This window comes from Ursus americanus, chromosome 3 (assembly GCF_024610735.1).
Source record: "Ursus americanus isolate L20-20 chromosome 3, mUrsAme1.1.p, whole genome shotgun sequence".
Lineage (NCBI taxonomy): Eukaryota > Metazoa > Chordata > Mammalia > Carnivora > Ursidae > Ursus > Ursus americanus.
In genome coordinates, this window is record NC_142129.1 from 53,049,457 (window position 1) to 53,067,805 (window position 18,349).

Here is an 18,349-nt window from a genome sequence, read left to right on the forward strand (position 1 = left end):
AATATAGTGATTCAACTTCTCTATATATTATGCTATGCTCATCACAAGTGTAGCTACCATCTGTCACCATTCAAGGCTAGTACAATATTACTGGCCAAATTTCCTATGTTTTGCCCTTTATTCTCGTGACTTATTCATTCCATAACTGGAAGCATCTATCTCCTACTTATCCCCTTCATCCATTCTGCCCATCACCCCCTTCCCTCTGGCTACTATCAGTTTGTACCTCTGTGTTTATAGGTCTAATTCTGCTAGTTTATTTGCTTATTCATTTGTTTTGTTTTTTAGATTCCACATGAGTGAAATCATATGGTATTTGCCTTTCTCAGGCTGACTCATTTCACTTAGCATAATATGCTCTAGATCCATCCATGCTGTCACAAGTGGCAAGATCTCATCCTTTTTTATGGCTGAGTGATATTCCATTGCATATATATCCATTTGTCTTTCAGCGGACACTTAGTTTGCTTCCATATCTTGGTATTATAAATAATGCTGCAATAAACATAGTGGTGCATATATCTTTTCAAATTGGTGTTTTTGTTTTCTTTGGGTAAATATCCAGGAGTGGAATTATTGGATTATATGGTATTTCTATTTATAATTTTTTGACCACCTCCATATTCTTTTCCACAGTGGCTATATCAATTTATATCAACAGTGCATGAGGGTTCGTTTTTCTCCACATTTTTGCCAACATTTGTTATTTCTTGTCTTTTTGATTATAGTCATTCTGTCAGGTATAAGGTGATATCTCATTGTGGTTTTGATTCACATTTCCCTGATGATTAGTGATGTTGAGCATCTTTTTATGTGTCTGTTTGCCATATGTATGTCTTCTTTGGAAAAATATCTCTTCAGGTCCTTTATTTTTAAATTGTATTTTTTTTTTCTTTTTGGTATCGAGCTGTAGAAGTTCTTTATATATTTTAGATATTAACCCTCATTGGAGATATCATTTGCAAATATACTCCCATTCAGTAGGCTGCCTTTTTTTTGTTGATGTTTTCCTTCACTATGCAAAAGCTTATTTTGATGTAGTCCCAATAGTTTATTTTTGCTTTCATTTCCCTTACCTTAGACATATCTAGAAAAATGTTGCTGTAGCCAATGTCAGAGATATTACTGCCTGTGTTCTCTGCTAGGACTGTTGTAGTTTCAGGTCTCACATGTATGTATTTAATCTACTTTGAGTTGTTTTATGTATGATATTAGAAAGTGGTCCAGTTTCATCTTTTTGCATGGAACTGTCCAGTTTTCCTAGCACATTTATTGAAGAGACTCTCTTTGCCCTATTGTATGTTCTTTCCTCTTTTGTCAAAGGTGTGGCTTTATTTCTGGACTCTGTATTATGTTCCATTGATCTATGTGTCTGTTTTTATGCCAGTACCATATCATTTTGATTACTACAGCTTTGTAATATAACTTGAAGTCTGGAATTGTGATGCCTCCAGCTTTGCTTTTCTGTTTTAAGATTGTTTGAACTATTCAGGGTCTTTTGTGTTTCCCTAGAAATTTTAGGATTGTTCTAATTTTGTGAAAAATGCTGTTGGTATTTGATAGACATTGCATTAAATCCATAGCTTGTTTAGCGTAGTATAGACATTTTAACAATATTTGTTCTCCCAATTCATGAGCATGGAATATCTTTCCATTTGTTTGTGTTGTCTTCAATTTAAGACCAAAATTTCTGCCACCATCATGACTGAAGAATCTTTGAGTCTTTGTATTTTGTATTTAGCCTTAAAATCCTATCCATCATTTTTGTTATTGGTTTGCTTGTCCACTTAGTTAAGGGAGAGAGTTGTTCCCCCCCCCCCCCAAACTACTGCACTTTTTGCTCTATTCAAACCAGTAAGGATGATTAAGCCCAAGGGAATGTTTAAGAATAGCACCACTAAACTCTAGATAAGCAGAATTTAAAATCAGTCTTACCACTTGTCCTTTCACAGGGTCATAAAATCTCTGCAGAAGTTGGATAGAAGTGCTTTTTCCACAGCCACTGCTCCCAACAAATGCCACTGTCTTCCCTTTCTCAATACTGAGGGATAAGCCACAAAGAATGAGAACATCTTGGCGACATGGATAGAAAAAAGAGACCTCTCGAAACTCTATATTCCCTTCACATGTATCCTGGGAAAAAAAGTTGGCAGCGTTTAGAATGATAACTTAAAATGAGTATAACACATTATAGCACATTGGCTGAGTGCTTCCTGAAAATTATGCATGTTTCCACAACCATTTTATTTTAAACAGTATTCCTCTCTATAGAGCTGCTGACTGCATGATCATTTCCGTCACTTTTGTTTAGATTTTTACATCTGTACTTCTTGTCTTTGTTATTGGACTTCACCAAGTTCCTAAAAAGCACTGGTTTCCTTTGGCTTCCCTACCAAGACATAGTCTAATCTGCAGACTAGCTGTTTGACCAAATGTTCTGAATAACTGTACATATCTTTAAAAATTTAGTTTGTGTTTTACAGACCTTTATTGCTTAATTCAGAATAGCTGGGGGTCCTCATAAACTATATATATAAATGTTATTTTTGCAAGTTGGACCATGTTTTAGAGTTAATATACATTATGCTTTGAATTTGGGCTTATCTTTGTTTTCAATTGATCATTATTTGGCAGTAATGCCTAAAAGTTTATTTTTCTCTCTATGCTTCAATCCTTCTGATAATTTTTAAACCAATACTTATATATACCAGGGGTGTTTATAAAAGACTTTCCGGAACTATCACTAAATGATTAACTTTCCCTTTATATATTTGGTTCTAAGATTTTGGGTTCTTTTGAACTTCATGTTTGCTTGCCCTCAATCAATTGCATTTTAAATAGTCAGGTTTAATAGTCATGCTCAGCATATTCTGAACCCAGCATACAGGCAGAAGGCAGGGGTAGGTGGAGAACAGGAGCATCAAAAAACGTTTGATAATGATACTCTATTGTCAAAAGAAAGAAATATTAGGATATATGCCAAAATGTTAAGTGCTGTAGTAGCTTATTTTTAGCTTATTCAGTGTTTTCTGCTTTTCCCCACACTGAATATTATTTATGCAAAAATGCTTAACAAAATCAACCTGGAAACTACAGAGTAATGAAGAGTGCATTATTTTTGTGTACACTCTGTGCCTTTTGAAAAGGCATAGAGAGATCTTACACTACTAGACTTTAATACATTTTAAAATTTATTCTTACTATTTTAAACATTTTTTTAAAGATTCTTTATTTATCTGAGAGAGAAAGAGGAGAGCACGAGCAGGGGGAGGGGCAGAGGGAGAAGGAGAAGCAGACCAGGGAGCCTGATGAGGGGCTCAATTCCAGGACCCCAAGATCACGATCTGAGATGAAGGCAGACACTTAACCGACTGAACCACCCAGGCACCCCTATTTTAAATGTTTTGTTATGGAAAATTTCAAGCATCTACAAAAGTAGAGAGAAAAATGTAATGGATTATCTCCCAGCTGCAATAATTATCAACATTTGTCAGTTTTGTTTTCCCAGATTTTAATTGTTGAAAAGCATAGGGAGTGATATTTAGAAGTATTTGCATATTAAATAAAATGATTAAATAAATTAATTTTACGGTCTCTATGAGAAACATTTCCATATTCCATGCCACATAATGTAGTTATATGAAGATATTTATCTGTGAGATACTCAATCCCTTTACTGTAATGTTCTGAAAGAAATGAGTAGCAATGTAATTATACATCTAAATCCCAAGATTAAAAAAAAGTTTTCTACATCCTTTACTTTCTAAAAGACAAATATGAAATCTTATTTTGACTATGATGCATCTTTGAGCATTCTATTTTGAGAATTTCAAGATCTTTTCAAGATCTATAACTAAGGACTGGCATTCCTTTTAATAATTAGGTAGCTTTACGGATAATGTACTATTTTAAACTATCATACATATAAAATATCTACTGTTAAAATTCTAATTGGGAAATAATTTTAAGTGAAAAATTTCTTTTAAGTATATACCTAATGACTATCCTTACTTTTAAATTTAAATTGTCTAGAAAAGTCTTAAAATTGAATATATATTTAATGTATAAGATACTATTAAGGGGCTTGTTTGTTTTAAATTATAAAATCTCACTATTATTTCTCTTTTAATATTCATGGTCTTTTAGAGTTTGTGTCTGTGTATGTGTGAATTTAATAAATATAGTTCCTTTTTCCCCCTCTTCTGATTGCGGATATATTTTCCATAAAATACGGTGTCTGAAACAGCAAGCATTATTCACTTTGTATAAATTATCAGAGAAAAAAATGAATTAATTCAAATGCAAATCTTCATCCAAGACTAAAGTTTCAGCTGTCTAAATAAAATTAAATATATAAATCAATTCTTTGTTCAAGAACATTCTCAAGGCATCAGGCAAATAAACTAGAAGTATATTATTTTTTATAAAATATATGTATGTTTCAGTAGCAGAGGTGAAAAATTGCTTAAGACAAGACCCCCTTCTCCCTTTGTAGCCGTGTTATTTTTTTAATTTTTAATTTTTTAATGTTTTTTATACAAGTTTTTAATTCTTTATAGCACTATCTTTTGCAAAGTTATCAAATAAGGCCTTCATTTAAGTCTCTATATAGACAGCATTCATATGTATAATTAATAATGTGGACATTCAAAATCATAGTTGTGCTTACTGGTTTTTTCCCTTCTTGACTATAGCTGTCTATAGTTGGTTTCTTTTCCAGCAAAGCAAACAGATGTGCAGCCCCAGATTTGGCTCTCGAATATTCAGGTGCCAAAACAAGTGTTTCTCCAATGGCCATAGCTCCATATGCAATTGCAGTAAAAACTCTATCAAAAGATAAAGCATTTGAATCTTAGGTCCATTTTCAAACAATAGAACTCTAAAAAAAGTAGAGGAAAAAGCAGGCACAGGAATATAAATAACCTTTTCGTCCAAACAACACCACTAATGTTGAAGCCCCAACAATGATATCTCTTTTGTTTGTTTGTTTTTAATTAATTTATTCATTTTAGAAAGACAGAGAGAGGGAGAGAAATCTCAAGCAGATTCCCCGGTGAGTGCAGAGTCTGACATGGGGCTGTATCTCATGACCCTGAGATCATGATGGAGCCAAAACCAAGAGTCAGACACTTAACCAACTGAGCCACCCAGGTGCCCCATTGATATCTCTTTTATAATTTTCTACCACACAGTGATCATCCCTAGCGTTGTATACCCAAATGACCTTTGGAGCTCAGGTAATCTTAAAAGTTTCTCTTCCAATTAGAGACAAAGATCAAAGGCCCCAAACTAGTGAATAAAAAACTTCTTAGCCACCTTGATATAAGGCTCACTTGCTTGGAGATTTGACAGAGAATTCAACAGACAATGGGAAGAATGAGTCTCCAGTAGTGAGATCTGAATTTACACAGGAGATATGAATGGGTATTTTTCCCTCTTTTTTTGCATATAATGTAGTTAAAACAGACAATTGATGCCAGATGATTGGTTATCTGCTTGAAGTGCTACATGATTTAAAGACAGCAAAGCATGGAGATTGTACTTTGGTAAGGCCTCGAAACAAAATCTGACTAAAATATACCTTAGCAAGCCTGGAAGAAGAGCTTTCATCTTTTAGGTTTGCTATGCAGATTATGATCTCAGTTTCAAAACATGTTTTAATTATAAAATAGTAAGTATGCAAATGATGTCTGAAAGCATACAGAATATTCACAGATAATGTGGCATATCATGTGGCCACGGTCAAATATTTTTCTCTCATTTTCATTTTAGCCATGGAAACATTTTAATAGAATAAAAAATAATCTATCTCCATAGCAGAACTAAAAGTATAATTGAGCTAAGACTGGACAAGTTCCAGTGGTAATATTTGTTTATTTATTATTGAAGTATAGTTGACATACAATACTACATTAGTTTTAGGGGTACAGTATAGCATTTCAACATTTTTATACATTATAAAATGATCACCACTGTAAGTCTAGTTACATCTGTCTCCATATAGTTACTGTAATATTTCTGACTATATTCCCCGTGCTGCACTTTATATCCCCGTGGCTTACTTATTTTGTAACTGGAAGTTTGTATCTCATAGTCCCCTTCACCTATTTTGCCCATCCCCCTACCCCTCTCCCCTTACTGGCCAGTAAAAGGATACCACAGAACCCAGTTGCTTGTTTGCTGTGCTGGATCACAGCAAGGTAAACATATTCTGGTCTCCTTGTGAATTTCTCTGGAGATAGAACCTACCAATGGGTGGACGTTGATGCAATCTCTTCAGTGACCTAAACCTTCAGATCCTGAATCTTGTTGTCTTTTCAAAGGTCAAGCACAATACAAAATAAAAAAACCAGTTTACATGGATATCTGATGCTTATTGTAGCCATTAGTTCTGTGATGTCAAGGCATTTTTAGTACTAATGTTTATGGAAATTGTTTAAAGCTCAAAATGCCATTCAAAATACTCAATACCCAGTTATAAATACCAGAAGGGATTACTGAGTTTAGGTAACACGTCAGAGGTTTGTTTGTTTGTTTTTATGCAAGGAAAAAATCTGACTGAATCAGACTTAAGCCTCAGTCTGATCCATGAGTCAGCAGGTGAGATGGGAAGATCACTGGATTATTAGTCAGGAGACCTGGATTCTAGTCCCACAGAGCTAGGCTTCTTAGAACAACAGAGAAAATACCTTCTTCCTCTGATTTCAGACATGACAAAATATCTACCTGTCCTAAAATTTCCACCACAAAATTCAGTTCAAGCATTAAGGATACATATACAGAGGGCAATGTCTTTGTTAGGTCCCTCTTTTTTTTTTTTTTTAAAGTATTTATTTATTTATTTATTTATTTATTTATTTATTTATTTATTTCAGAGAGAGAGAGAGAGAGAACAGGGGAAGGAGCAGAGGGAGAGAATGAGAGAATCCCAAGACGACTCTGTGCTCAGTGTGGAGCCCAACGTGGACCTCTATCCCACAACCCTGAGATCATGACCTGAGCCGAAATCGAGAGTTGGATGCTCACCCGACTAAACCACCCAGGCGCCCTTGTTAAAATGTCCTTCTCTTAAAATGGAAGTTTACTGAGAAGGGGAGAAGGGCCTTCCATTTAGAACTTGTATCTGTGAGAGATAAATCACCTGAAGGATACAAATTAGAGGAAGGAAATTTTCAGTAGAGAAGGGAGAGTATCAGCTATAAGCCCCAATGCTATCTTTCCTGTGTATGTGTTGAGGGGAGGATAAGTCCAGATGGGGGTTGATGTTAATGAGGATTATACTGAGGAACCTAATTTTGTTCAACTACCTGGGGGTTGAGTCAGAGACATTAATCTCTTATATATTTTTTTTCCTCACGTGGGTTTTGCATAAACACAGGCCAATGCTGGTGTGCTATAGAATGCGCCCTAGCTGACTCTGGCCCAATTAGCTAGGATGAACTAAACTGCAATTAACTTTACTCAAAACCTATTTATTGCACAACGAACAGTATTGCAGCTTTGTGGGTTGGCCAGGGTTGAGGGAGAATATTGAGCAGGAAGAGGTCTGGAAAGGATTTTCAGGTGCTGGGCTTCTTTTTCCCTAGTTTTATGGGTTCTCCATGGGTTCTTGGGGTGATTGTCATTTCATCCTCACCACAATGATTCTTTCAAGCATGTCCAAGCAATGGGGGAAAATCCCCTTGCCTATCACTGCTGCTGAAATCAAACTGGAATTTTACAAAGATTCTTTGTCTGGGAACAACCCAAAAAAGCACAGAAATGAATAATCCCAGTTTTAACCCAACTGATCCAAATAGGAATACCCTGAATAGTTATTGGTTCCAATCTATTTGTCTCCCCTTAATCTTGCTTCCATACCCAGTTTGTATACATTTGGTGACTTACTCTAAGAGTAAGTATACTGGAGGGTTCAGAGCCTGGCCTCTGAAGCCAGACCACTGGGACTACATCCAAACTCCACTGTTTATTTTTCAGCTGTGTGACCTTGGGCATGTTCTGTGCTTCTGTTTCCTTATTGGCAAACAGGAGATAATAGGACTATCCACATCTTACAGCATTGTTGTGAGAATTCAATACATTAATAATATAAAGTGCTTAGTACAGTGTTCAACAAATGTTTAAGTTATTATTATTACTCTCATGGAACTGAAAGTTTATGGGACACTTTCTGTTGGTAAATAAGCTCTCACACTTTTATAGAGATACATCAGCACACCAGGTCAAATCACAACTTCTGAAGTTGGCACTCAGTAAGTTTCTTCTTTTCGACTGGAAAGCAGAGTATTTTTCCTCACAGAAGTGGCCATTATAATTGTACCCATACTCATACTCTTTTCCCCTAACATCCATATAACACTCGAAAGATTCTTTTCTTCCCACCCTAAATCCTTTCCTCAACACATGGAAGAGAGAAAATACACAACTTGTATTTATTTGGTACTTTGGGTTTTAGAGAATGTTTTCATATATGCGACACTACTTGATCACCTAGGAGATAAGCAAGGCAGGAACTCTTACCCCTTCTTAACAAACGAGAAGACTTGAGCTCAGACAAATTATGCAATTTGTCCAGGATCACACAGTTATAAACCTGTAGGGCTGGGACCTGAACCTCCTTGTTCACTGTACTTTACCTTACACGGTGCTCCTTCCAGTGGAAAGCTGGCCTGAACTGTCTCTCCCTGCATGTTGGGGTTTGTTACCACTTTGTTTCCCATTTTAGAATCTTCAGAGGGTCCAAGATAATCAAATCTGCCTTGATTTGTCTCCTTCAGATCCCTTCAGTGGTTGATCACTCTATCTACTCTCCTTATCTTGTCTTCTTCTCTTCTAGATAATCCCTGAGGAGGAGCTGGGCACAAGTTGGGTGGCTGCCACAGTGGTGAACACTGAAAGAAGACTTTCCTGTTTTCCTTGTTCGGGCTAGTTAAGGCTGCTTTCCCAATTATAATGATGACACACACAGTTCTCCCATGGCTGCTTGGCCTACCAGAGCAAAGATGGTGGTGGAGGCCTAGCTTATCTCCTTCTATCCCTTAGCATTTCAAGGCATCAACCCATTTACGTTGATTATTATATGGCCAATAACCACATTTAATATTCAAAGTCCAAAGGATTTCTTGTCAAGAACTTTATTTGGATTTTTGGAGGACTAGGCACTAGACAACATATGAAATGCCTGGTTCTGCTTCTCAGCAAGTTTTCAAATTTGTGGCTTTTATTATTACTGTACTGAAGGTTGCTGTGCCTGATTCTTTCTTACCTATCTGCTTCCTGCTAATATGTATAGCAAAGACGGAAGAAATAGAGACAGAGGGAAGTTCTGAAGTGGAGGTATGGAAAAAAAAAAACCTCTGCTTGGACACTAGTGCTTTCTGACCTATATTGCAAAAGGCAAGTCAGCTAGAATCTAACCTAAAGGTGCTAATGGAAAAGCAGACAGGAGAAAATAAACTTATTTTGTATTTTTCAAAATCTATACACTTATAGTGTACATTGAAAGTGTTGCCAGGGCTAACAAAGGCAGAGGGGGAGAGTTTTAATACACATAGGTGTGTAAAACCTAAAGAAGAGATTTTCTAAAGGCCTACCCAGTGCTGCAAGCCAGCAGAATGAAAATGTTATCACCTTTTTAAAATGCTTATCTCAGAGAAACTTCTATAGTAACAGAGATGGATGAAGACAACTTCTACCATTAGAAATGTCTGTTGCCTTTTTTTTTTTTTAAGAGGAAAAAGCTAAGGCTGATAGTAGCCTTACTGATAAACTAATATTATGAGCACATCAGAGGATTCTGCTGTTAAAATGTACATTTTCCTTTCCCAAGGCTCACTGTCATTTCTGACAGATAGCTCACCCATTCCTGTAGCTATAAATCATGAAAATACATTCACATTTATTGGCTGAATAAAACACCTTTATTTTTTAAACAATAAATTAAAATATGACTTCACGAATTTTTATATAATCCTAGGAAAGTTTCTGATAGTGGCCAAAAGAAAACCCTAAGGTTTTAAGCAGGTATGGAGAGCAGCCTGGCATTTAGTTCCCATGTTCATATTTCTTAAAGTGTGACCCTCAGATTCTGTGCCTCAGAATAATTTGGATGTTTGTAAAAATGTAGATTCCTGGCCCTATATCAAATCTACAAATCTCTGGATTAAGTTTGTGAGGTGAGACTTGGGTATCTGCACTTTTAACCAGCTCCTTGATTGTTGAATTGGGAAACCACTGATTAGAGAACAGCACAAAGTTCTTTTTACCTAAGGAGGGTTCTAATAGGAGGAAGTTTTCTTTGTAAACTTCTTCCATTCAATTGGTTGATTAGATAGAAAGCTGTCTGTCACCCTAGATTCTGGAAGGCACAGAGTCTAGTAGGCCAGGAATAATTTAGTGAGTCCAAAGGACAATTGTAAACACATTCATGGTAGCTGGGGGCCACAGTGAGTCTCTAGCTCAGACAGCTCCTTATTTCTTTCTTTCCTCAGGGTACTGGGAAATACCAGTGTGATACTGTTGTTCATTAACAATTGCCCTTATATTTATTAATAGTCCTACATATGTTCTGACAGCTAAAAATGCTTATGTCTTCAGAAATGACCCTTTTTAATGAATTTAATGAAAAGAGATTCACGAAGTATGGTAGGTTAGTAGGAGGAGTTTTTGTATTGGGGCCTTTCGATTCACCTATATTTTAGGGTCATAAAATAACATTAAACAAGTTACTTGTTCCATTTATGTTAAGAATCAGCCCAGCTCTGGGTATCCACATGTTGGAAAACTAAGAAAGAATTAAAACAAAATAATTTTACAGATCTATGAATGTTTTCTATAGAATTAGTGATAATAGGGGCGGCTGGGTGGCTCAGTCGTTAAGCGTCTGCCTTCGGCTCAGGGCGTGATCCTGGAGTTCTGGGATTGAGGCCCACATCAGGCTCCTCTGTTGGGAGCCTGCTTCTTCCTCTCCCACTCCCCCTGCTTGTGTTCCCTCTCTCGCTGGCTGTCTCTCTCTGTCAAATAAATAAATAAAATCTTAAAAAAAAAAAAGAATTAGTAATAATAATCATAATGACAATAATGATTAAAAAAAGGCTGCTAACAGCATCTCTGCCATCTTGAATTGTGACTGTGGGCAAGTTAGGTAACTTGAATCTTGAATCTTTTTTTATTTTTGTTTTTAAGTTTTTATATAAGTAATCTCTACGCCCAGCATGGGACTTGAACTCATGATCCTAAGATCAAGAGTTGCGTGCTCTTCTGACCGAGCCAGCCAGGCGCCCTGAGTTTTGAGTCTTAATTTTCCTCATCTGTAAACTGGGAATCATATTGCACATAGTAGTTGAGAAGATTAAGCAGATAATACATGACAAATCCCTAATATTAAGGACTCAATCCGGGTTTGCTCTTACAGTGATTATTGTATGAAACAGTATGATGTCAATTGCAGGCATGATTGTAATTAGCATGATTTTGAGGAAAAATAGGAGCCAGTCAAGGAAACAGAAGAGGAAGAGTCAATGACAAGGAAGAAAAGCCTAGAGAAAATGTTTCAGGAAGGAGAGTATCAAATGCTGCTAAGTGGTCAAATTAGGTAGATGGGAGAATGGACAGTGGATGACTGTCTGGGTGGGTGAGATGGAGGACAGTGGTGACTCTGATAACAAGTGGCATGGTGGGAATCAAGGCTTGACTGTAATGAATTTAGGAAAGACTGTGGAGATGAGATGGCATAGAGAACAAAAATAGGCAACTCTGGAATTTGTTTTGCTGCAAAGGAGAGCAGAGAGCCACTGGAAATAGGAGGAAGGGGACTTAGGGTCATGGAAGAGATTTCTTTATTAGACAGATGATTATAAAGCAAAAAAATAGTACTGACAGGAAAACTAATGTGAAGAGATGACTGCTGGAAATTGCTGGAACTCATCATAAATAGAGACAGTTACTTCTTCCACAGAGATGACAGGCATGATAGACCATGTGGTAGCCTGGTGAGTTTGGTGATGGAAAGATGAGGTGGTTCTCTCTCTCTTTCTCTCTTTTTTTTTTTTTTTTTTTGAGAGGGAGAGAAAGTGTGGGGAGAGGCAAAGGGAGAGAGAATCTTAGGCAGGCTCCATGCTTAGCCTGGAGCCCAATGCAGGGCTTGACCTCAAGACCCTGAGATCATGATCTGAGCTGAAATCAAGAGTTGGATGCTTAACCAACAGAGCCACTCAGGAGCCCCAAGGTGGTTCTCTCTTGACTGCTTTGTTATTCTACCTTCAGTTAACTCATTAGAAATTAATTTGGTTTATAACAAGTTTTTCAATGTATTTATATTTATTTCTTTTTAAAAATTTATTTATTTATTTGAGAGCAAGAGGGAGAGAGAGCATGCCCCAGTGGAGTAAGGGGCAGAGGGAGAGAATATCCAAGCAGACTCCCGCTGAGTTCAGAGCCCACGCGATGTGGGGTCCATCTCATGAGCCATGAGATCAGGACCTGAGCCGAAACCAAGTCAGATGCTTAACTGACTGAGCCACCCAGGTGCACCTACAATGGTTTTTAAATATGAAAATTCTTCTTTGAGAACTGATAAAATCATTAGATGTCCTACATTAGTATGAATATATTTAATTGGCTAGCCTTCAACTAATACTAAAGACCATAACCCTGAATAAATGAGACCCTAGGGATTTAAAGATGGCTGCAGAAAGTTCAGAGTAAAATGAGGAAAATATGTTCTGAGTCAAACATTTGGCTTGCAAACAAACTTTTGGAATACAACCAACTTTTTTTTTTTTTTAAAGATTTTATTTATTTATTTGACAGAGAGAGACAGCCAGCGAGAGAGGGAGCACAGCAGGGGGAGTGGGAGAGGAAGAAGCAGGCTCATAGCGGAGGAGCCCGATGTGGGACTCGATCCCGGAACGCCAGGATCACGCCCTGAGCCGAAGGCAGACGCTTAACGACTGTGCTACCCAGGCACCTGGAATACAACCAACTTTTAAGCTTGTGATTGCCTGTATTACATTAGAACCAATGGAAAAACTTGCTAATTTAGTGCAGGCTGGTGAGCTGAATAAATTACTGTAAGTGATTCTACATTTGGCTTCTTATTAATCTAAGTAAATTAGTCTGTGTAATCAGAATGAAGCCCAATACTAAATGTTGTACTATGGTTTATGTATTCATACATGGAATACTGCACACTGTTTTAAAGTGTAGGAAAACCATATGATAATTGTCTTTCTCTGCTTGACTTATTTCACTTAGCATTATCTCTTCCAGTGCCATCCATGTTGCAGCATATGTTGAGAAATCGTTCTTTTTGATAGCTGAGTTATATTCCATTGTATATACGGACCACATCTTCTTAATCCAGTCATCTGTTGAAGGGCATCTCGGCTCCTTCCACGATTTAGCTATTGTGGACAATGCTGCTATGAACATTGGGGTGCATATGGCCCTTCTCTTCACTACGTCTGTATCTTTGGGGTAAACACCCAGTAGTGCAATGGCTGGATCATAGGGTAGCTCAATTTTTAACTTTTTAAGGGACCTCCACACTGTTTTCCAGAGTGGCTGTACCAACTTGCATTCCCACCAGCAATGTAGGAGGGATCCCCTTTCTCCACATCCTCTCCAACAATTGTTGTTTCTTGCCTTGTCAATTTTTGCCATTCTAACTAACATAATATAATAAAAAAATAAAGTGTAGGAAAACACAGAACAAGGAGGCTACAATTTCTGTTGAAATTTCAAATACAGATATTCCATTTTACAAGGAAATCTGCTTCCAGGAAACTGTTAAGGAGGCTTATAGTCATGTAAGATTCAGGAATACTGGATTGGTGAACTGTGGACTATTTTCTTCTGAGTGCCTAGCAAAAAAACTTCCTGGGAACCCAGTTAGTACTTGATAAATAAATAAATAAATAAATAAATAATCACATGAATAGAAACCAAAAATTATTGCAAATTATTCTGAAATTATTTGTCTTCGAATGACTTTTTTTTAAAAAAGATTTTATGTATTTATCTCAGAGAAAGAGAGTCAGCACGAGTGGGGGAGAGGGGCAGAGGGAGAAGGAGAAGCAGACTCCCCCCAACATGGGGCTATTTCCCAGGACCCCAGGATCATGACCTGAGCTGAAGGCAGATACTCAACTGACTGAGCCATCCAGGTGCCCGGGCTTCAAATGACTTTTTGTCATTTCCTCAAATTGAATATATCCTCAAAGTACAGCTATGTGCCATCACTGAGGAATTCAAAAGAATGTGCATGAGTCTTGGGAGGAAAATCCAAAAGGGGAGTTCCCAACATATTTTGCCAAATGACAGCATGTGTAGAACAGGTGTAATCTCCCAAGTCAGTATTCTGAAGAGGCTGATCCTTGCTTTGATGTGTATGTTTTGGTGGGCTTGTAAAAAAACATAACATTACTCCTGTTGTATAGATTTCTCTAGCTCTAAATATTTAGCAGTGACATTTACGATACAGATTAGCAAAGTTCTGTCATCCTAGGGAGTCTTAGGAAGTTCAGAATTAACACTCAAAATTAATTTTTCTAATTTCAGAAGTTGAAGTTAGGTATTCCTAGAAAGTAAAGCAACTCTCTACCATGGTCAAACAAATGCCTTAAGGAGAGGCAGCTTCATTGGGATGCCATGATCAATTCCAAATGTTACTTTTCTAAATGGAAGCACTCATTTATATGTGTTTCTTCCGGAGCAATTTGCTTAGCAAGGAACTCAACCTCACAAATGTACAGTCTTATTTGATAATGCCATCTCCCCCTTGGGAGTTCCATGAAGTATTAAAAATTCTTGAAGGAATAGATGACAGCAAGGCATATTTTACCCCTACATTCCCACATTCTAGTAAACTGAAGTAGGGAGAAATTCATCTGGAGTTTAACTCAGACTACTGATACTACACCAGTATCAGTTTACCAGGTAGACTGCACTTAGAGATATTAAATAACAAAGTAATATTTAAAAACTTTTTCAGCATGTATTTCCCACATATGTGATTTAAATGATCAATGAAGTATAAAGTAGGCATCCTTCTGGTTAGTTTAAGTACATCACTCATTTACAGGATTTAAATATTTGCACAACTTACACGAACATGCCCTCTGGGGTCACTCGTCCAGCTTGAATTAAATAGGCTCCAAATCGAAACCCCACTGCATAGGCAAAATATATAAAAGCATGGCTGAATGCATAAGAGCTTCCAAAGATCTGTGCTTTCTTCAAGGTATTTCTGAAATGCACAAAATTTACTAAGTAATGAGGCATAAGGTGTAGCAAGTTCATTTTAATAAATGTAGAGCAATGAATAAAGAAGACTAGACATGTTATCATTTAAGGAATATACATTTTTCTAAGAATAAAAGAGAAAGTGAGTTTTTAAAAATGAGAATTATTATAGAGAAAACAGACAATATAATGATTCTCTCTATAGTTCTATACTCTATAGTTCATTGCAAAGTTGCCTCTGTCTACTTTCAAATGAATGGATAAGGTCTGTGAATGAACAGCTAATGAAAGAGTTGAGGAGATTTGGTTTTGAAGTATTTAGAAATATTTTCTATCATAACCTTTCACTAGCACAATAAGTAGTGGAAATTAAAGGGTGGTATCAACCACAAGCATGAGTGTAAAAGAGTACAAAGCTATCTCTCTGATAAAGTAATACAAATAGTATCACTAAGTAAATGTGATAAGGAGGGCTAGCTTAAAATTAAAAGGAGTGACTACATTTGTCATATATACATTCATTTTAAAATGTGAACTATTTTAGAAATTCAATATAAAGGGCTGAGCAATCTTATTTTCTTTCTTGAATATGTTATTTCCTCAACTTTGTTTCAGGAAAGTAATAAAAAATGTGCATAGTTAGTAGTAGTTCATAGCAACATGGGAGAACTAAAATAGTCTACCTGTGGTTGTTCTCAATTGCTTTTTCTAGTCTTCTCTTCGTGAAGTCAAATAAGAAATTATGATATACCATTATTAGGAAAGATTCCAGAGCAAATGAATTGGCAGGCAAACCACTGCTGTTGTCCATGAAGACTGTCTTTACAGGGACAACTATAGTTAATGAAGTCAGTATGAATCTACAATCACCTGTGCTGCGTCTGAAGTTTCTCCTCATACGCTTGCTCAAAGGCTTTTTCTCTTGTTAATGACACTATAGTCCGAATATTTTCCACAGCTTCAGTCGCTATCTTATAAAATAGGACAATAAAATAAAGAAATAAAATTAGTAATGGTTAAACTCTGGTTGTGAATTCCAGTCATTTATACTGGGGGCATATTAAGTATAGCATTAAGTCAATCAGTTTTCCTGACAAATTTTCTTAGTTTCTTTTTTTCTTTCCCAAAAACAAGACAGGAAAATAACATTTTAGGATAATAAGCTCAAGAAAATTTATTTGGAAAAGATTTAGTCCACTAATCTAAATTCAGTCCCCTTGGAGTCTTCATTGAATTTCTATTTAAATTGGTTCCATAAGCAGGGAGATCAAACATTAGCATTATGTCCATATGTAATTATGCAAAGAAATTATGAGATAATTCAAGAACACAGCAGACAGAATCAAATAAGTACTTATTTGATTCTAGCACAAAAATACAAATAGCAACCAAAAAAACCTCAGGAACACTGCAGTAAAGTAATATGGGTAAGGCTATTAAATGCTGTATAAGTTACAGCCATTTCTCATTTTGATGTCTGTGAATTTAAAAAGATATTTAATTTAGGGGCACCTGGGTGGCGCAGTCGTTAAGCGTCTGCCTTTGGCTCAGGGCGTGATCCCGGTGTTCTGGGATCGAGCCCCACATCAGGCTCCTCTGCTGGAAGCCTGCTTCTTCCTCTCCCAACCCCCCTGCTTGTGTTCCCTCTCTCGCTAGCGGGCTGTTTCTCTCTGTCAAATTAATAAATAAAATCTTAAAAAAAAAAATAAAAAAATAAAGATATTTAATTTAAATTTAATGTCCTCTTTCTTTCTTTCTTTCTCTCTCTCTCTCTCTCTCTCTCTTTCTTTCTTTCTTTCTTTCTTGACAGAGAGAGAGCATGCATGAGCAGGGGGAGGGGCAAAGGGAGAGGGAGAGAAATAATCCTCAAGCAGACTCTCTTCTGAGTGCAGAGCCTGACTTGGAACTCAATCCCGGGACCCTAAGGTCATGACCTGAGCTGAAATCAAGAGTCAGCCACTTAATAGCTGACTGAGCCACCCAGGTGCCTGAATGCTTTTCCATATTTCTATAATTTTTGAAAAGAAGGAATAATCACATGAGAACTGAAATGGAGGACACTTTTGGCTTAGAATAACTTGTTGGACATGAGAACACATGTTGACTTGAAAGAGAAACTTCCTGCTTTTGCCTTCTATTTCCACAATGCAGAGTAGACTGTGGGACAGAGCAAGACCTAGATGGTCATCACCCAGTGTTATTTAAGGAATAACTTGGGTTACAGGAGAGAACCAGATTTCTAGATGGTGGGCAGGACAGCTAGATTCTGCACTCAATTTTGACTTTGAGTTGTTCTAAATTCTCATTAATTTCAGAGTAAGCTCAAAGTAACCTCCATTTGTAACATACACTGTAGTATGCAAGAAAAATGGGTAAAAATGCTGAAACCTTGAGGGAAAAAATGAGCAAAAAAATATTTGTGATCATTTTTCACAATGGAGAAAGGACTAATATCATTATAGAATCCTAGAAAATAGTCTTCTGTAAAAAAACAAAAAACTAATACAGCTATTTTAAGTCTGAGAAGTAAAACAGTTGGTGATTTGTCCAAATCCACACATGCAACTGAAGAAGGACCAATATGTTTTATTGGACCCTATTCTAAGTTTTGGTGTTTGGTAAATAGATTAAAACCTACTTTGAGAAAGACACAGATTGTTTGATTAGAGTTACTGATTGTATAGTCTGGGGTTATTAAAATTATCCAAAAAGGAAAAATTGAAGGAAACATATACAATTAAAGCTCATGATATAAAAATTAAGATGAGTAAAATATAATTAGTTAGGGCCCCATTAATTTGGAGGTTGTGATAATTTGCACCACAGGGAGGGCCAAACAACTTTTCACGGTCTCTGAGGCAAATATATGCTAAATAGTTTAGTCTGTACTGCCCAAGCAGACATTCCAAGGGTCCTTATCTAGTCCAAGGAAGGTGGAAAGGTCCAAGGGTCACACAAACCAGATTTCAATGAGTCATGTGCTTGGTATCCCAATTAATGAATATTCATGGTACTTATAATGTTCCAACTGTGATAGTCACTGCGATATGGACCATAACTGGTATTAAAATCATTTTCAGATTCAGAGGGTGTTCACCCAAGTGAT

General features: G+C 36.7%; 1 protein-coding gene across 1 annotated transcript in view; it reads right to left on the reverse strand.

Moving 5' to 3' along the window:
- Positions 1–18,349, reverse strand: part of ABCB5 (ATP binding cassette subfamily B member 5) — a 120,662-nt gene that overhangs the window by 9,187 nt on the left and 93,126 nt on the right. Inside the window, exons 21-24 of the mRNA XM_045793653.2 lie at positions 16,114–16,214; positions 15,107–15,247; positions 4,670–4,826; positions 1,936–2,133 (exon numbers count right to left, since the gene is read on the reverse strand). Coding sequence (XP_045649609.1) covers positions 1,936–2,133; positions 4,670–4,826; positions 15,107–15,247; positions 16,114–16,214 — 597 coding nt within the window. The remainder of the gene's footprint in view (positions 1–1,935; positions 2,134–4,669; positions 4,827–15,106; positions 15,248–16,113; positions 16,215–18,349) is intronic.